The sequence below is a fragment of the Drosophila kikkawai genome, chromosome 3R, assembly GCF_030179895.1.
Source record: "Drosophila kikkawai strain 14028-0561.14 chromosome 3R, DkikHiC1v2, whole genome shotgun sequence".
NCBI classification, from domain to species: Eukaryota; Metazoa; Arthropoda; class Insecta; order Diptera; family Drosophilidae; genus Drosophila; species Drosophila kikkawai.
In genome coordinates this window covers 17,549,634-17,566,281 of record NC_091731.1, presented here as the reverse complement: position 1 = coordinate 17,566,281, position 16,648 = coordinate 17,549,634, and the positions used below count along the sequence as shown (strand labels likewise).

The 16,648-nt window shown below is 47.6% G+C and overlaps 5 protein-coding genes across 5 annotated transcripts; 2 read left to right on the top strand and 3 right to left on the bottom strand.

Moving 5' to 3' along the window:
* Positions 1–136: 136 nt before the first annotated feature.
* Positions 137–7,687, bottom strand: Madm (MLF1-adaptor molecule). Its single transcript, XM_017182085.3, has 3 exons — positions 6,029–7,687; positions 4,997–5,889; positions 137–898 (listed from the first exon to the last, which is right to left on the bottom strand). The coding sequence occupies exons 1-2, from the start codon at positions 7,178–7,180 to the stop codon at positions 5,110–5,112; spliced, it is 1,932 nt and encodes a 643-aa protein (XP_017037574.1). The 5' UTR covers positions 7,181–7,687; the 3' UTR covers positions 137–898; positions 4,997–5,109.
* Positions 7,688–7,820: 133 nt separating this feature from the next.
* Positions 7,821–11,729, top strand: Sym (symplekin scaffold protein). Its single transcript, XM_017182053.2, has 5 exons — positions 7,821–7,999; positions 8,062–8,255; positions 8,328–10,441; positions 10,501–11,423; positions 11,491–11,729. The coding sequence occupies exons 1-5, from the start codon at positions 7,913–7,915 to the stop codon at positions 11,656–11,658; spliced, it is 3,486 nt and encodes a 1,161-aa protein (XP_017037542.1). The 5' UTR covers positions 7,821–7,912; the 3' UTR covers positions 11,659–11,729.
* A 159-nt stretch (positions 11,730–11,888) lies between these two features.
* On the bottom strand, positions 11,889–13,129 carry LOC108085445 (glyoxylate reductase/hydroxypyruvate reductase). Its single transcript, XM_017182055.2, has 2 exons — positions 12,941–13,129; positions 11,889–12,881 (listed from the first exon to the last, which is right to left on the bottom strand). Exons 1-2 carry the CDS (start codon positions 13,078–13,080, stop codon positions 11,978–11,980), a joined length of 1,044 nt encoding a protein of 347 aa, XP_017037544.1. The 5' UTR covers positions 13,081–13,129; the 3' UTR covers positions 11,889–11,977.
* A 356-nt stretch (positions 13,130–13,485) lies between these two features.
* LOC108085472 (CCA tRNA nucleotidyltransferase 1, mitochondrial) lies at positions 13,486–15,158 on the top strand. Its single transcript, XM_017182088.2, has 2 exons — positions 13,486–14,689; positions 14,756–15,158. Exons 1-2 carry the CDS (start codon positions 13,598–13,600, stop codon positions 15,089–15,091), a joined length of 1,428 nt encoding a protein of 475 aa, XP_017037577.1. The 5' UTR covers positions 13,486–13,597; the 3' UTR covers positions 15,092–15,158.
* Positions 15,116–16,417, bottom strand: LOC108085473 (U6 snRNA methylphosphate capping enzyme Amus). Its single transcript, XM_017182090.3, has 3 exons — positions 16,262–16,417; positions 15,441–16,189; positions 15,116–15,361 (listed from the first exon to the last, which is right to left on the bottom strand). Exons 2-3 carry the CDS (start codon positions 16,179–16,181, stop codon positions 15,197–15,199), a joined length of 906 nt encoding a protein of 301 aa, XP_017037579.1. The 5' UTR covers positions 16,182–16,189; positions 16,262–16,417; the 3' UTR covers positions 15,116–15,196.
* Between the last annotated feature and the right edge of the window lie 231 nt (positions 16,418–16,648).

Here is a 16,648-nt window from a genome sequence, read left to right as displayed (position 1 = left end):
TTCCTCGAAAACCTCTATCTTTATCTTTCCCTTGATCAATTAGGCTTCATCTAACTTAATTGATTGTTATTTATGAGCTGGACACAAAATAAACTCAATTGAGTGGGACAGGGATTAAGTAAGAAGCAAGTACACGTAGTCAGCTGGTTTGCCATCTTTATTTATTTAATAATAGTGTGTAGCTATGTCTGTTGTGTATTATTGTTGTTGTTGTTGTTGCATGCTCTCTGCTTGTGTGTTTATATAGTTTTTTTTTTTTAGTTTAATAATTTATTTATTCTCTTTCGTGGCCCTGCGTATTTGTTTATATTTGTAATACATTTAAATACAATCCACTGCGTTTATAGGTTTCGTTCTCATCGCGGCGGCACGGCTAAGTGATCAAATTTGATATACAAGTCCTAGAAAATTATCTTCGTAGTGGCGTTGTATCTGGAGTTTTGTATTCGAATGGTATCTAGCGCTGGGAGCGAGCTACGAATTCTATTCGCGCCCTCTTCCCAGAGTAGTGCTAAGTGAATGCTTTGATTTTTGTAAGCTCGTTAGCTGCGTTTACTAGGGTGTCTTTATTCGGGTGAGTCAGTATATGGGCCAAAAATCGTTGTTATCGAAAGTGAGGAGGTCTGGAAACATGTTTCCCCAAGAATAGTGCGAATTTTTAGAAAGATTACCAACATTTTCCGACAGACCCTGCCGTACCTCTCTGTTCCAACGATTTTCAGCCTTGTCTTGAAGCAATGAAGCCCACCTTCGTGTGGTGTGTATGTGTTTTTGTTTGTCCTATATATGCCATCGAAATCTGTAGCCTGGAAGCCTGGTTCAACATCGTTTATGGTACATACATACATAAATATTATTTCAAATACATACATACATATACATATATAGGTATATATATGTCGGCGAGTTGGTTGCTAAGTGCAAATTTGGAAAGCTTGTTGCTATGGCAACAGAACTATTCGGCATGCTCAGGTATTGGTAGCCTGTAGGTGTCGCTGGCGCGCAGGCGCAATGACAGTTGAGTCGGTAACAGGAGTGTTACTGAGTGAGGTCTGTTCGTCTGTCGCAACAATAGGAGAGAATGAGAGAGACAGCTTGAGATTGTCTAGGAATGACATCTGAGTGAAAAGTAAGAAAAGGTGAAAGGGCCACAGGAAAAGTGGCGTGATGACAGATTCGATTTGACTGCGCAGGCGAACAGAACTCGCTGGCTCGACTACGGTTAAATTAAATAACGGATATCTCCGACATCAGAAGTGGGATTCACCATAGCCTCGCGGGCATTCTGATAAAGTGATTTTCGGTCGATATTAAATTCAGTAGCGCATCGAAAGCTTGCGCAGCCGCGCGGTGCGAGACACCGGAGTCGTGATAGGCAGTCAAATGCACTGGTCGCGTGTTGAGCCGGACGGTTGCAAGTGTCATCAGTGTCGGCCAGAAAATTTGGGGAAGAATGGAAGACAACAACAACAGCACACTGGCGGAACTGCGGCTGAAGTGCGGAGAGCTGGAGTGACGCACTTCAGGCGTGATAACGGTGGTCACATTGCATCTGTGTGCACGAGATGGGTATCAGCGGCTGCGAGCGGCAGCATCAGCTGCATGTAGAAGCGAGTTGATTTGTGTGATTCAACAGTGACAGTATCGGGTGAGCCCTTTCCAATTATTCTTTGATTTGGGAGCTAAATTGGCTAAAAGATGGGAATAGAGATGTGTTTGATTGCAGTGTTGTTTGCACATCTGCCTTCCCATTGGCGAGCCCTGTGCTACGATAGGTTGTGCTTAGACTATCGGAAGCAATATTCGAAAATGGTTTCGGACAGTGGCCTTTGCCGCTTATGTCAGACCCTGTGAAGGAAAAATGTTTCTGTTGAAAAATAATTAATTAAAATTACGAGTTGCCGTCTGTTTGGTCTGCCGTGCCGTTTGGTTTGTAGAGTGCATCTTCTACCTTCATCATGCAAATGTTAAGGCGTTTGGAATTTATCATGATTATTTGCGATAGTTTACATAGATGCATGTTAATCATGGCAAACTCGGAAGAAAAGGCTTTCCGAAGGCTGTATTAAATGTGTTGACTGTACCAGAGTTGCCATTTAACGTTACCAAATGTGGGTTTCTTGAACCTACTACGCAGTATCTGAGCTATGAGGTGTGCGGTGGAGAAATCAGACCCAATTCCTAGAAAATCCTTACGTTAAAGGTCCGTCCTTTTAATCGGTGCAATTAAGAGACCGTCGTAAGACCATTTATTGAATTGGTGCCTTATTTTCAAAAACGTGTGCCTCGATTTTCTCAGATCATGAGACAGATTCTTCGGCTTCAAGTATCTTTAAGTGAAATGACGATATTCAGAAATTGGAACGAACGTTTTTAATATTATTACAAATGAGCCTGTAATCGTTATTTGTGGGTTCGAAACATCTGATCAAATTTGAAACAGATATAAGCTCTTGTGGATATGGTCCAATGCTAATACACCTAATTAATGGAGACCCTTATGTTGGTGGATATATTGGTAGAACTATGTGTCTTGTGGAGTCCAAGTAGCCTTTGTATGAATTGGAAATATTGGTTGGCGTGCAATTATTCTGACATTTTTGGCATTGTTTGCTCAGATGAGAGTTTGTAGTCTATACTTATTGCAGATGTAATCATTTCTAAAAAAAAAAAAAAAAAATTAACTGAAGTGCATCATAGAGTAGAGGAAGAGAAAGCGCAAGGCAATTGTGGAATTCTTTTTGTGTCCAGAATTCACATGACTGATTTAACTCCGATAAATAAAAATAAATTGACAGAAAAACGTCTGAACTTAGAATGGAAATCTCAAATGACCGACTGATCAACTTCAGGATTCAGGATTTATTGGTATAGTTTATAAACAACTAAAAATAATTGAAATTAACTTGAGTTACGAAGAGGGATTTTAAAGAATACAGAGAGGTGTGAGGCAATGTTATCTGCCAGTAGTGTCCCTTAAATTTTGTTGGATAGTTATTAATCAAGGTTATAAATCCGTTATGTGTTTGGGTTGGAAAAAATAGACCCAGCAATATTTATCAGAATTGTTGGAAATGACTAAGTTTAAAGATTGTTGAAAATTGTATCATGTGTAAAGTTGTAAAGTAGTCATCTGGCTGGATACCAGGACCGCAGAGGTGATGGGAAGATGCTCTTGGCGGGGTGCAACTTGCGGCGAACTGCACAGTTAGTAGTGCAACCAATGCAAGCCCTTAAGAGATGCCAATCGGACCCACCCTTTGGGCTTGATACCACCACATGACACAGAGAAAAGTATAAAGAAAGAGAAATTTAAAGTTACGTTATGCTGGTTCGGAAGAGCACTAATTTTGATAGGGCAAGATTAATTTAAAATGAAAAATGAAAATGGAAAATATGTTAAGAATGAGAGAGAAAAGAGAAAGAAATGAAGATGGAAAATGAAAATGAAGATCGGCACCAAACAGAGTTTATAGAAAAGCTTGATGGTGGCTGATATGTTTTGAGATATCTGTCAAGTAAGCGAACTTTTATAAGTATGCGCATGAGTTTTTGAGGGCATAGCCAAATAGACAAAATAAGCAATGACGTTGATTGATTAAAGATTAAAGTTGATTAAAGATTTAGACGACTCAAGTGGAGATGCGTCTGATTCCCATGTGGGGAATGATGATATGGATGGCACGGTTGATGCCTTGGAATCCCAAGAGGGGATATAAAGACCGCACCATAACAGAAGGAATTGTTATGGCGGGGGTCAGTGGAGACCGCACCATAACAGAAGGAATTGTTATGGCGGGGGTCAGTGGAGACCGCACCATAACAGAAGGAATTGTTATGGCGGGGGTCAGTATGTGGGTGTAAAAGGAAATACACCAGTTGATAAAGCTATGTAATTAGAGAAGTCTGAATTGTAAATTATGATTAAAATGAAGATGTAATTTGTTATGTTATCATGAAACCAAGATGCTTATTTTGTCTAAATGCCTCAATACTCATGTTTAGAAAATTAATGAAATGTTTGTTAACAATAAAATGTAACGAGTACTGAAATTTTAGAATACTGTGATTTAAAGTTAACACACGAGGACGTGTGATTTGTCAGGAAGGCCGTGTCGGATCACATGAAACAGGGCCTACTTTATTCCTATGGTCAGAATATGTGAAGCGGAGCCTTTTGAAATACGAAAAGAGCTTGTACTCTATGGTTTCGAAAGGTTATCCTGCCAAACTAACATTTGAAGACACTAGAAGTGTAAGCGAGAGATCGCCGACTGAGGCACTCGTTGGTGGAATCATTTATAAGGCTGTGAGGGTCCAGAGAGACCGTGACGCAAGAGGTGCGTGTGAGCGTTGCAAAGTGTGCAGCAAGAGCCTGTATAAATTGATGAAGAGATGTTGAGTAAGAGTTGTGGTACGAGCAGAGAAAGAAGATACAGATTTGGTACGAGAAGAGAATGAAGTGGCGAGAAGAAATAAAAGTAAAGCTTATTTGACATGAATAAAACAGATAAAATGAAATGTTAAGTTGAGACCAAAGAGAGAAAAAAAGAGAGAATGATAAATGAAAATGACAGTTATGTTTAGAGCTATTAGAAGACACGTCACGCGAGGACGCGTGAATTGTCAGGATGGCCGTGTCGGCGAGTTGGTTGCTAAGTGCAAATTTGGAAAGCTTGTTGCTATGGCAACAGAACTATTCGGCATGCTCAGGTATTGGTAGCCTGTAGGTGTCGCTGGCGCGCAGGCGCAATGACAGTTGAGTCGGTAACAGGAGTGTTACTGAGTGAGGTCTGTTCGTCTGTCGCAACAATAGGAGAGAATGAGAGAGACAGCTTGAGATTGTCTAGGAATGACATCTGAGTGAAAAGTAAGAAAAGGTGAAAGGGCCACAGGAAAAGTGGCGTGATGACAGATTCGATTTGACTGCGCAGGCGAACAGAACTCGCTGGCTCGACTACGGTTAAATTAAATAACGGATATCTCCGACATATATATAAAAATAACAAATAATAGTAGTAATAAAATCGTAATGTGTAATTCCCAATATAATAAAAACAATACGCGCCGGCCGTCCTGCCCCTGAATACTAAGCTGATACTCTCTCTTCTAATTGCTCGTCGTGCCCGATTGCTCCACATCGACATCCGGATCCGGGTGCTGCTCCTGCGACACATACATCACGGCAGTTGTCTGCTTGTCGGCATCCGAGGAAATGGACCAGTTGCGCTCTAGCTGCTGCAGTGCCGCCATGGTCGCAGTGGTGGTCACGCCCGCACCCGAGCTCTCTGCCCCGGCACCGTCGCTCATGACACCTGCCTTCAGCGTCTCCTCCAGCAGCACCTGGATCTTGTCTTGGTCGTCCAGGTGTACGAAACCCAGGCGCACCAGTTCGCTGGTGAGATCCGCCGCCGTGTCGTTCTCGTTCACCTGGCATGTCAGCTGCCGGTTCATTTTGTCATCCATGCGCAGCAGTATTGTCATTATTATGTCATTGCTGTCCTCCTTGATCTTCACGCTGCACATCATATTAACAATGCGCCGCGACTCAGTGTCTACCGGCTCCGGTGTGGCGGATTTCACGGAGTCAGCCCGCTCCGGAGAGGCGGCCCGTGAGCGAAAATTGGGCGGCTTCTTGCCGCTGTACGTTATTAGCGGATAAACACCGTATTTTACGTCCTCGACAAACTTTTCCAGCTTGTCGGCGCCGGAAACGTCGGCGAGGCGATACTGCCGCTCCTGTCCGCCGGCCATCCGCAGCTGGGCCATTATCACGTCCGGCTGGTAGTAGCGTTGCATTAGTCCGTCGAAGGCGGTTTCCGAGAACATGGTGCGGTTGGCGGGCGAAAAGACCAGACAATGGGCGGTCAGCAGTTTGAGGGAGTGAACCTGGGGATTAATGGTCAATAAATTTAGAGGATGTTGGTCATGCCGTAGAAAGTTTTCAGAATATACATTTGGACCGAATTTCAGTTAATTTCAAATCCCTCCCGAAACAGGTACTTGTAAGAGTACCAGATTTACTCACCTCAAAGAGCAGTGGGTGAAAGAGCAGATCGTTGGCGCTGGGCCGATCCTGCGGCTGCGGGTTCAGACACTTTCGAATTAGATCGCGCTGCAGGTCGCTTTCCAGGCTTAAGATTGTGCGCTGAATGGTCTCCTCGTTTATGGCAGTTGACTCGCTGTTGCTGGGCTGGATCTCCAGGGCGGCCATCTCCAGGGCGCACATCCCGAAAGCGTAGATGTCGAGGGCGGCGGTCAGCTGATCGGCGGCCCCGTACTCCGGTGCCTGGAAGTAGTGGGCTCCCCGTTCGCGTTCCTGCTCCCGCTCCCGTTCACGCTCCCGGCCCCGCCGCACACTATAGTGGACCGCGTCCGGCACCACTGAGCCGATCTTGACCAGACCGTTGTGCTGGATGAAGATGCTATCACAGGTAAGGTTGCCATGGATGATGGGCGGCGAGCAGGAATGCAAATAGCTAAGCGCGGACAGGATCTGGGTGCACCAGCGACGCCACGACTCCAGCGGCAGGCGCTTGGCATTGCGCTTGGTGCGCTTGAGGAACTGTTTCAGCGAACCGGACGACATGTACTCCGTGATGAAGACGACCCGGGGCCTTTCCACCTGCTGCGTGTCCGTCCAGTAGCGGTGGAACTTGACGATGTTCTGGTGGTCCAGCTGCAGCAGGTTGTCGAACACCTGCCGCATCTTCTCCTCCTGCGACTTTAGCTCCTGCAGGCTGGCATATTGCACCTCGTTCCACACGACCTCCACGCCCTCCTCGGTGTCCATGGCCAGATGGACACAGTCGATTCCGGGCACATCGCGCTGGTCTACCTCCTCGCGTCGCTTCAGCCACCGTCCACAGGGCGACTCCTCCAGGATTTCGCTCTCGTCCTCCGAGTCATCGCCGGATTCCCGGGGTGACGAGTCTAGATTGGCGCCGACTCCGACGCCCTCGCCGACGCCAACACCAACGGCGACGCCACTGCCCGCATCAGCTGTTGAGGCACCGACTATGTGAGGCGCCGCCTGCTGCTGCTGCTGCGTCGACGCTGGCGTGGCTGCGCAGGTTGCATTCGTTGGGGCTGCCACAGGGGCAGCCGGGGTGTGCTGCTGGATGGACTCATCCGCTACCGCGCTACAGCTGCTGCCGGCATTCGCTTGGCTATTTGACATTAGGGTGCGGTCACCGACGCGGCTGCGGCTGCTGCTGCTGCTGTGCTATGGTGTTCCAGGAGGCCTCGTCTACGGCCGCGGCTTGGGTTTCCAGTGTTTACTTTTTTTTTTGTGCCTGTCGCTTAGATTTGCGGTTCCTGGTATTGGCTGCGGGATCCGGGCAACGAGCTACATCCGCTGCTGCTGCTGGCGCTACTCCTCTGCCGCTGCCTCTGCCCACTCACTGGTGCACACATACACACGGCGCCCGCACACACACACGCAAACACACCCTATCCGCTGCGCCCCCTCTCGCTCAATAACACTGCGCTGTGGCTGCTGCGTTTTTGTGGCCTTTTCTGGGCACTTTTGACGTCGGAAGCGAACTAATCCTCGACTGCGGCACGCACGGCTGCACTTTTCTGCTAGGGACGCGGCTTATTTAGTTTATTAAGCGTTTTTCACGCTTTTTAAAATACCCAAGAAATGTGAGTAAATCGATGCATCGAGAGTGTGTTTTATCGATTACAGATTTTACTGCCAGCTTTGTATCGATTATCCACCCAATAAATCATCGATAAAAATAGTAGTAAACAACTGATGCCTAGTCCGCCCTTTTCCCGTCAAATCTGGCTTTTTTAAGTGCTATTTGCTATTTTCATTTGGCAACACTGGTGCCGGCCTCTTGAAAATTTCTCAATATTCCTTGTTATAAATAATAATATTAATTATAAATATTGAATAATAAAACTAATGGATAGCATAATTGGACGCAGTCAGTTCGTGTCGGAGACGGCCAATCTCTTTACCGACGAGAAGACTGCCACTGCACGGGCGAAGGCGAGTAGCATTTTCGGGCCAAAGCTGGCTTTCATTGAACATTCTTTCCAACTCCCATCCAGGTGATTGAGTGGTGCAATGAACTCTCAATTGCGTCGGCCACCACCAAATGCGAGCTGCTGGCCAAGATTCAGGAGACTGTCCTCGGCTCCTGCGCGGAGCTGGCCGAGGAGTTCCTGGAACCGGTGCTGTCGCTGGCCCACGACCAGAACATGGAGGTGCGCAAGCAGGTGGTCGCGTTCGTGGAGCAAGTGTGGTAACTATCAGCTGTTAGAAGGGTGGAGGGGGTGTACCCACAATAAGTAATTACCCTCCTTTCTACTTGCAGCAGAGTGAAGGTGGAACTACTGCCGCATGTGATTAACATAGTATCCATGCTCTTGAGGGACAACTCGGCTCAGGTTATCAAGCGTGTGATCCAGGCTTGTGGCAGCATTTACAAGAATGGCTTGCAGTACTTGTGCAACCTCATGGAGCCCGGCGACAGCGCAGAGCAGGCTTGGAATATACTAAGCCTCATTAAGGCGCAGGTATTGGACATGATTGACAACGAGAACGACGGAATTCGCACCAACGCCATCAAGTTCCTTGAGGGCGTCATTATCCTGCAGAGCTTTGCCGACGAGGATAGCCTCAAGCGCGATGGCGACTTCTCTCTGGCCGATGTGCCGGATCACTGCAAGCTATTCCGCCGCCAGAAGCTGCAGGAAGAAGGCAAGAATATATTCGACATCATGCTGCAGTTCCACGGCACCACGCATATCTCGTCTGTCAATCTTATTGCCTGCACCAGTAGCCTATGTACGGTGGCCAAAATGCGGCCCGTATTCATGGGCGCCGTTGTGGAGGCCTTCAAGCAGCTGAACGCCAATCTGCCGCCCACTCTCACCGACTCCCAGGTGAGTTCTGTCCGCAAGAGTCTCAAGATGCAGCTGCAAACGCTGCTGAAGAATCGAGGTGCCTTCGAGTTCTCCGGCACTATTCGTGGCATGCTGGTGGACCTCGGTTCGTCGTCGAATGAGATACAGAAGCTGATGCCAAAGATGGACAAGCAGGAAACGGCGCGGCGTCAGAAGCGCATCCTTGAGAACGCCGCACAGAGTCTGGCAAAGAAGGCGCGCTTGGCCAGTGAGCAGCGGGAGATGGAGCTGGACACCGAGGAGTTGGAGCGACAGAAACAAAAGTCCACTCGAGTCAACGAAAAGTTCCTGGCCGAGCATCTGCGCACTTCTGAGACCGTGGTGGATCTGGTTCTGGAGTTTCTGCCACATCTTCCGGCTGAAGTGCCTCAAATGTTCCTGAACGAGTACACGCCGATCCGCCAAATGTCCCTGCAGCAGCAGGTGAGCAACATATCTAGAATCTTTGGCGAACAGCTGACGGAGAAGCGTCTCGGCCCAGGTGCCGCCACCTTTAGTCGGGAGCCGCCCATGAGGGTCAAACAAGTGCAGACGGTGCAGCCTAATGATGATACTACTCCCATGGAAGTCGACGACGAATCCGTCCGCAAGATGAGCGAGGAGGAACTGTTGCGAAAAGAGGAGGCAACCAAGAAGCTGCGCGAGACCATGGAGCGGGCGAAGGGCGAGCAAACGGTAATTGAAAAGATGAAGGAACGCGCAAAGACGCTGAAGTTGCAGGAGATCACAAAGCCTCTGCCGCGAAATCTAAAGGAGAAGTTTCTCACGGAGGCCGTTCGTCGTATCCTCAACTCGGAGCGACAGTGTGTCAAGGGAGGCGTGTCGTCTAGGCGGCGCAAGCTGGTCACTGTAATAGCCGCCACCTTTCCGGATAATGTTCGCTACGGCATCATGGAGTTCATCTTGGAAGACGTAAAGCAGCGCATCGACTTGGCCTTTTCCTGGCTGTTTGAGGAGTACTCTCTGCTGCAGGGATTCACCAGGCACACCTACGTGAAAACCGAGAATCGTCCGGATCACGCCTACAATGAGCTGCTCAACCAGCTTATTTTCGGCATCGGCGAGCGCTGCGAGCACAAGGATAAAATTATACTCCTGCGCCGTGCTTACCTAGAAGCGCCCATTCTTCCAGAGAACGCAATAGGGCATCTGGTGCAGCTGTGCCTGGTAGATGAGTTCTCCCAGTATGGACTGGAGCTCATCAAGGACCTGGCCGTGCTGAGGCCACCGCGGAAGAATCGTTTTGTGCGAGCCTTGCTTAATTTCTCTGTGCACGAGCGCGCTGATCTGCGGGATCGTGCCCTGGCACACCTGGTTAGCATTTATCATATCCACAAAATCCTTCCTGCACGGATAGATGAGTTCGCTTTGGAGTGGCTAAAGTTTGTGGTGCAGGAGGCACCGCCGGCCGCAGTTTTCACGCAGGAATTCGGGCGACCCACAGCGGAGGCCGCTTGGCGCGAGGATACAGCCAAGGTGTGCCTTGGTCTGGCCCTCACCCTGTTGCCCTATAAGCCGGAAGGTGAGAATATACATATTATTTCTATGTAATAATTACCAACTTTCTACCTCTCAAAACAGTTTATGTGGAGCAAGTTAGCCAGGTGTTTGTGGCCACCTCCGCTGAGCTGAAGCGCACAATCCTTCGCAGCTTGGACAATCCGATCAAGAAGTTAGGCGTGGAGGACCCAACCTTGCAGAAACTCATCGAGGACTGTCCCAAGGGCATGGAGACCTTCGTGATACGTATCATATACATACTAACGGAGCGTGTACCGGCGCCCCATCAGGATCTGGTGCGCCGGGTGCGAGAGCTCTACCAGCACAAGGTCAAGGATGTCCGCGTAATGATACCCATTCTGAGTGGACTGTCACGCGCAGAGCTCATCGCCCTGCTCCCTAAGCTGATCAAACTGAATCCGGCAGTCGTAAAGGAAGTGTTCAACCGGCTGCTCGGGATCGGAGCAGAGTTCGCTAACCAGACGATGGCCCTGTCGCCAACGGACCTCCTAGTGGCCCTGCATACCATTGACCCCAATGTCAGTGACTTGAAGGCCGTCGTAAAGGCCACCTCCCTGTGCCTGGCCGAACGCGAGTTGTACACCCAAGAGGTGCTGATGGCGGTGCTGCAGCAGCTGGTGGAGGTCATCCCGCTGCCCACTCTAATGATGCGTACCACCATCCAGAGCCTGACACTGTATCCGCGCCTCGCCAATTTCGTGATGAACCTGCTGCAGCGGCTGATAATGAAGCAGGTCTGGCGGCAGAAGGTCATCTGGGAGGGCTTCCTCAAGACAGTGCAGCGAATGAAGCCGCAATCCCTGCCGATACTTTTGCACCTACCGCCCGCACAGCTGGTGGACGCTCTTCAGCAGTGCCCCGACTTGAGACCAGCATTGTCCGAGTACGCGGAAAGTATGCAGGATGAGCCGATGAACGGAAGTGGAATCACCCAGCAGGTGCTGGACATCATATCCGGGAAGGCGGTGGATGTATTCGTCACGGTAACTATCAAAATTGAAGTAAGGTTTTGAATTGATCGAAATACTGTTAACTTGTTTTTTTTTTCAGGACGAAAGTGGCGGCTACATCAGCGCTGAGCACATTAAAAAAGAGGTTCAGGATCCTGAGGAAATTGGCGTCATCTCTACAGTTCCCGTTTTGACATCATTAGCGCCGCAACCTGTTCCGCCACCCAGCAGCGATCTTAATCAACCGTTGCCGCCTGGCGAGGATTAGCCGCAGCCGCAGCTTAATTGTTTTGATTGGCCTTGGACTTCTCCAATCCAATAAATAAGATTAAATTATGATTTAAATGGCTCATTCTAATTTCCCTTTAGAAGGCTTTTCAATTCTAATGTATTTTGCTTACTTGGTTTACATAACCGCCTGGCTCATACCGGACTCTGAGTACTTTCAATATTTTATTATGGTTATTTTCAATTTTCAATGATATTTCCCATAGTTCGTTCATTACTTTTTGACCTTTTATTAACATTTATACCCAATAAGGTTATATATAATCAGCAATTCTAGCAGAGCCAGGCTATCTTTGCATCTACAGTATTACCTCAGCTTCCATCTTCTCGCCAACCAGCCCGGCTAATATATTTCTAGCCGTTATACGAGACATTTCCTTCCGTGTCTCAATATCAGCACTGCCAATATGCGGCAGAATAACCACATTGTCCAGCTTGAGAAGAGGGTCATCCAAGGGCAGGGGCTCTGGTGTGGTCACGTCCAACCCAGCAGCTTGGATTGTGTTGTTCTTCAGAGCATCGTACAATGCATGCTGATCCACGACACCGCCGCGCGCCGTGTTGATAAAGATGCAGTTGGACTTCATCTTTTGGAAGGCCGCGGCATTAAAGATCTCCTTGGTCTGTGGAGTCAGGGCGCAGCAGGCAACGATAAAGTCAGAGTTGCGCAGCATCTCTTCAAAGTCCACGTGCCGGGCATTGACTGCCGCCGCTTCTTGCGGGCGTGGCGAGCGGGTCGTATAGGTTATCTCCGCTGGCTTGAAGGGTAAAATGCGTGCCGCTATCTCTTGCCCGATGCGTCCGAAGCCGAGAAGTCCGACCCGGGACCCCTTTAGACCCTGGCCGCACATCCACATGGGGGCCCACGACTTCCAGCCGCCGTTGAACACCTGCTTGTTGGCCTCAAACAGGCGCCGATTGGTGGCCAGTAGGAGGGCAACAGTCAATTCTGCAGTGGCATCAGTCAGCACGTCCGGTGTGTAACCCACTCGAATGCCACGTTTCTTGCACTCCTCCACGTCAATGTGCTCATAGCCTACCGATATGGTAGACACACATTTCAGCTGGGAACCGGCAGCATCCAGCACCTCTTTGTCGATCTTGTCAGTCAGGGCGCAGTACAGGGCGTCTTTTCCGGCTATCTGGCGGATCAGCTCGGCCCGGGGCACAGGCAGGGTCTCGCTCCAGGTACTTACCTGGCAGCTGTCAAATGTTATGGATATTAATATTAAATATGCTAATTGGCCGGTACACAAACAGACCTCTTACGCAGCAACTCCAGTCCGCTGGCATCCACATCCGGACGGGTAACGTACACACTTGGTTGGGAGCTCATCGTTCTAGTTCTTAGTCCTAGCTGCAAGAAGTTTCTGACCCTTGCGATCGGCAATCGCGGTGGCATTGGTTTAAATTTCAGCGAAGAGGTAAACAATGTAACAGGTTTCTATCAGTGTGACCAAATTTTACTAAGAAATTATATGTAAGCTAAGAATATCGACTGTGGGATACCCTAAGATCACCTCCTATGAAAGCTTTGTTTATGTTTTTAATATATGTTTTAATTTTAGGGGATCGATCAAGCCTCGATTAGGTTATGATTTTTATTGAATTGAAACAAATGGTTTATTACTTATAAATTTATTCTTTTCTATATTAAATGATATTTTTAATTATACTTCTTATAATAGTCAAATTGTGAAGGTTTTAAAAAGATTTATTCAAAGTAGTCTTAAATAAATCAGATAATATAACGTTTCTGGGTATCAACAAACCAATATACTCTCCCAATATAGGGTATGCAACGAGGTTTCCGCAGTCTGGTCACACTTGCACTCGAAAGAGGATTTTTATTATTGGTTAAAATTAACAACACAAATTGAGGAATAGGATACGATTTTACTGTTTGTCTGTTCCTATCGATGTATGGCCAACGTCACCTCGTCCAACTGACCACACAAGCATTCGCCTCCCTTTCGCTAAGCCTCCGTCAGGGCAGCCGCATGGCGCCGAGTCCAATTCGAGCCCGGGAAGTCTCTCCGGAGGCGATCGCCCAGCTGGGAAAAGCTCCCAGGATGCGCCAGAATCCAGCGTTCCGAAAGGTAGACACACCCGAATTCAGGAGCATATTCACGCCCGAGCTAGAGGCACTGGTGGGTCTGTTCAAGAAGTACAACTACGAGTTGCGGATCGCTGGCGGCGCTGTTCGTGACATTCTGATGAGTATTCCGCCAAAAGACATTGACTTTGCCACCACCGCAACTCCGGACCAGATGAAGGCTATGTTCGAAAAGGAGGAGGTGCGGATGATTAACGCGAATGGCGAAAAGCACGGAACCATTACGCCCCGGATCAATGACAAGGAGAACTTCGAGGTGACAACACTGCGCATTGATATCCGCACCGATGGCCGGCACGCAGATGTTGTGTACACCACCGACTGGCAACTGGACGCGAACCGTCGCGACCTGACTATCAACTCCATGTTTCTGGGCTTCGATGGCACCGTGTACGACTACTTCTTTGGCTACGACGATCTGCAGGAGCGCCGTGTGATATTCGTTGGCGAGGCAGACATTCGCATAAAAGAGGATTACTTGCGTATCCTGCGTTACTTTCGTTTTTACGGGCGCATAGCCAAGGATGCTAACAACCACGATGAGGCCACTCTGGCAGCTATTAAAGAGAATGCCGAAGGTTTGGCTAGGATTAGCGGCGAACGCATTTGGATGGAGCTTAAAAAGATAGTGGTTGGCAATTTTGGATCCGAATTACTACTGGAGATCCATAGTTGCAAGCTTTTCGAGCACATCGGGCTCCCTGAAAATCCCAATTTGGAGGAGTTCCAGCGTTTGTGCGGCGTCCTGGAGCAGTTTGAAAAGCCGCATTATCCCATTTTGTACATGTCTGGACTGCTACACTCTGTGGAGGATGCCATGGCTTTACACAAGCGTTTGAAGCTGTCTGCCTATGAACGGGATTTGGCTCGCTTCATCTCCCAGGAGCGGGAAAAGGTAACGTCGCACACATAATCGTTCAATTAATTTGAAAATCAAATCATTTTTAAACTAAACCACCAGGTCGATACGGAATACACAACTCTACGTGACTACCAGAAGCTGTGCCTGCAACAGTACGTCAATCGTGATTACGTCGAGCAGTTGTTAAAGTACTCAAATAAAGTGGAACTTTATAATCAGCTCAAGGCCTGGGTAAAGCCGGATTTTCCCATAAAGGGAAATGTTTTAAGTGGCCACGGCCTTAAAGGCATACGTCTTGGATTCGTTTTAAACGAACTGAAGATCCTTTGGGCAGACAGCGACTTTAAGCTTACAGCCGAGGAGTTGCTCAAGCAGCTGCCAGACATCTTGGAGAAGGTTCCGAATTCGCCCAATAAAAATAAACGTTCAACTTAACAAAAATTATAGCAAGATCTCATCTCTGTTTTCATATTTATTAAAGTTTGTATATTTGACCAACAAATCACAGCTAAATTCCCTTTCTCCTTTATCACGAAATCTTCACGTTTTGGTGAAGATCTGAATGGGACGCTTGAATCCGGCCTCGCAGTGGTCGGGAGTGCCCATGAGTTCCATGTTGGCAAAGCCTACTTCTGAGCTCAATAGATATTCGGTGAATTCTTCAGGGCGGAATTTAATGGAATTGTAGTTTTCCCTAATTTGTTCCTGGAAAAATGGAGTTTAATTAAATTAGTATGTAAAATTGAAAGAAGCTTTTATTTATTAAGTTGGTATCCACACTCACCGATAGTTTCTTGCGTCGCTTGTAGCCATCAAAGGACTGGGGCTCCAGGATTAGCTTGCCTCCAGGGCGCAGCTGCTGGTACATGCGGCGGAAAGCCTGCTTCAGGCCGGCATCACAGAAGTTGAGGTGGATCCACTTGGTGACCGACAGGCAGAGTATAACATCGAACTGCGGTCGCTCGATCTCCAACAGTATGTCGTCCTCTAGCACATAGTTCCCCTGCACGAAACGTATGTTGTGGGGGAATCCCTGGCCAGACCCAGGTTCGGCCTGGCGCTTCAGCTGGTTAATGGTGGTCTGTGCGTCCTTGACCAGACTGCGATCTATGTCCAGGCCCACGAGGCTTTTTACTTCGAACTTCCGTGCTATCTGGATTGACAGATGGCCGGAGTTGCAGCCGATGTCCAGGAGCTGTTTGTGGCGAAACAACTCCGGCTGGGAGCCCAGTATGTCCAGGCGAATGTCGTGGAACTCCTTATCCAGAATTCGTTTGCCATAGTAGTGCTTATAGTTGCCGTACATAAAGTTTAGATCCTTGCTGTGCTTGGGCTTCCCATTAAGTTGTAGCCGCTTTTTTGGGCTCTGGGGAGGTGGACGGGACGCGGCTTCCACATGATGGTCGTTGTCTGTCTTCAGTCTCTTGGTTTCCTGGTTCTCTAAGGTAGTATTGACTCGTTTTTCAGCGCATTTTACCGGCTCTTTTTCCACTAACTGCGTGTTATTATTGTTCGTCTCATCCATGGTGAAATCTAAGTTTTAGCCAATTGAAGACCATATGTGAGAAATGTCTCATAACTCGGTGACCGCCGTTTTATGCTCACCATAAATATCTAATAATAATTGGTTTCATTGATTTTTATACTTTGTACATGCTTAAAAACATTAAATAAATAAACTTAAATTCTGTTTATTCCAATATTTCAGTGTGGCCAGGTCTCCTAAAGTGACTAGCGTGCTGTGCTGCCGGAACTCCCATGAAATTGGCGTTGCCAGAAATTCCGCTTGAAACCACTTTTCAACACTATTTATATTTAAATCATTGGCGGGATTTTATAAAAAACTAATATTGTAATCCAAATTGCAAAGCAAAGGTCAAATATAAATAAAACAATTTAATTGAAACATAATATTGTAATATTTTAATTTATAAAAATGTAGTTTCATTAGTAGCTAAAACGTCTATTAATATGAATATTTGTTTTTGTTTA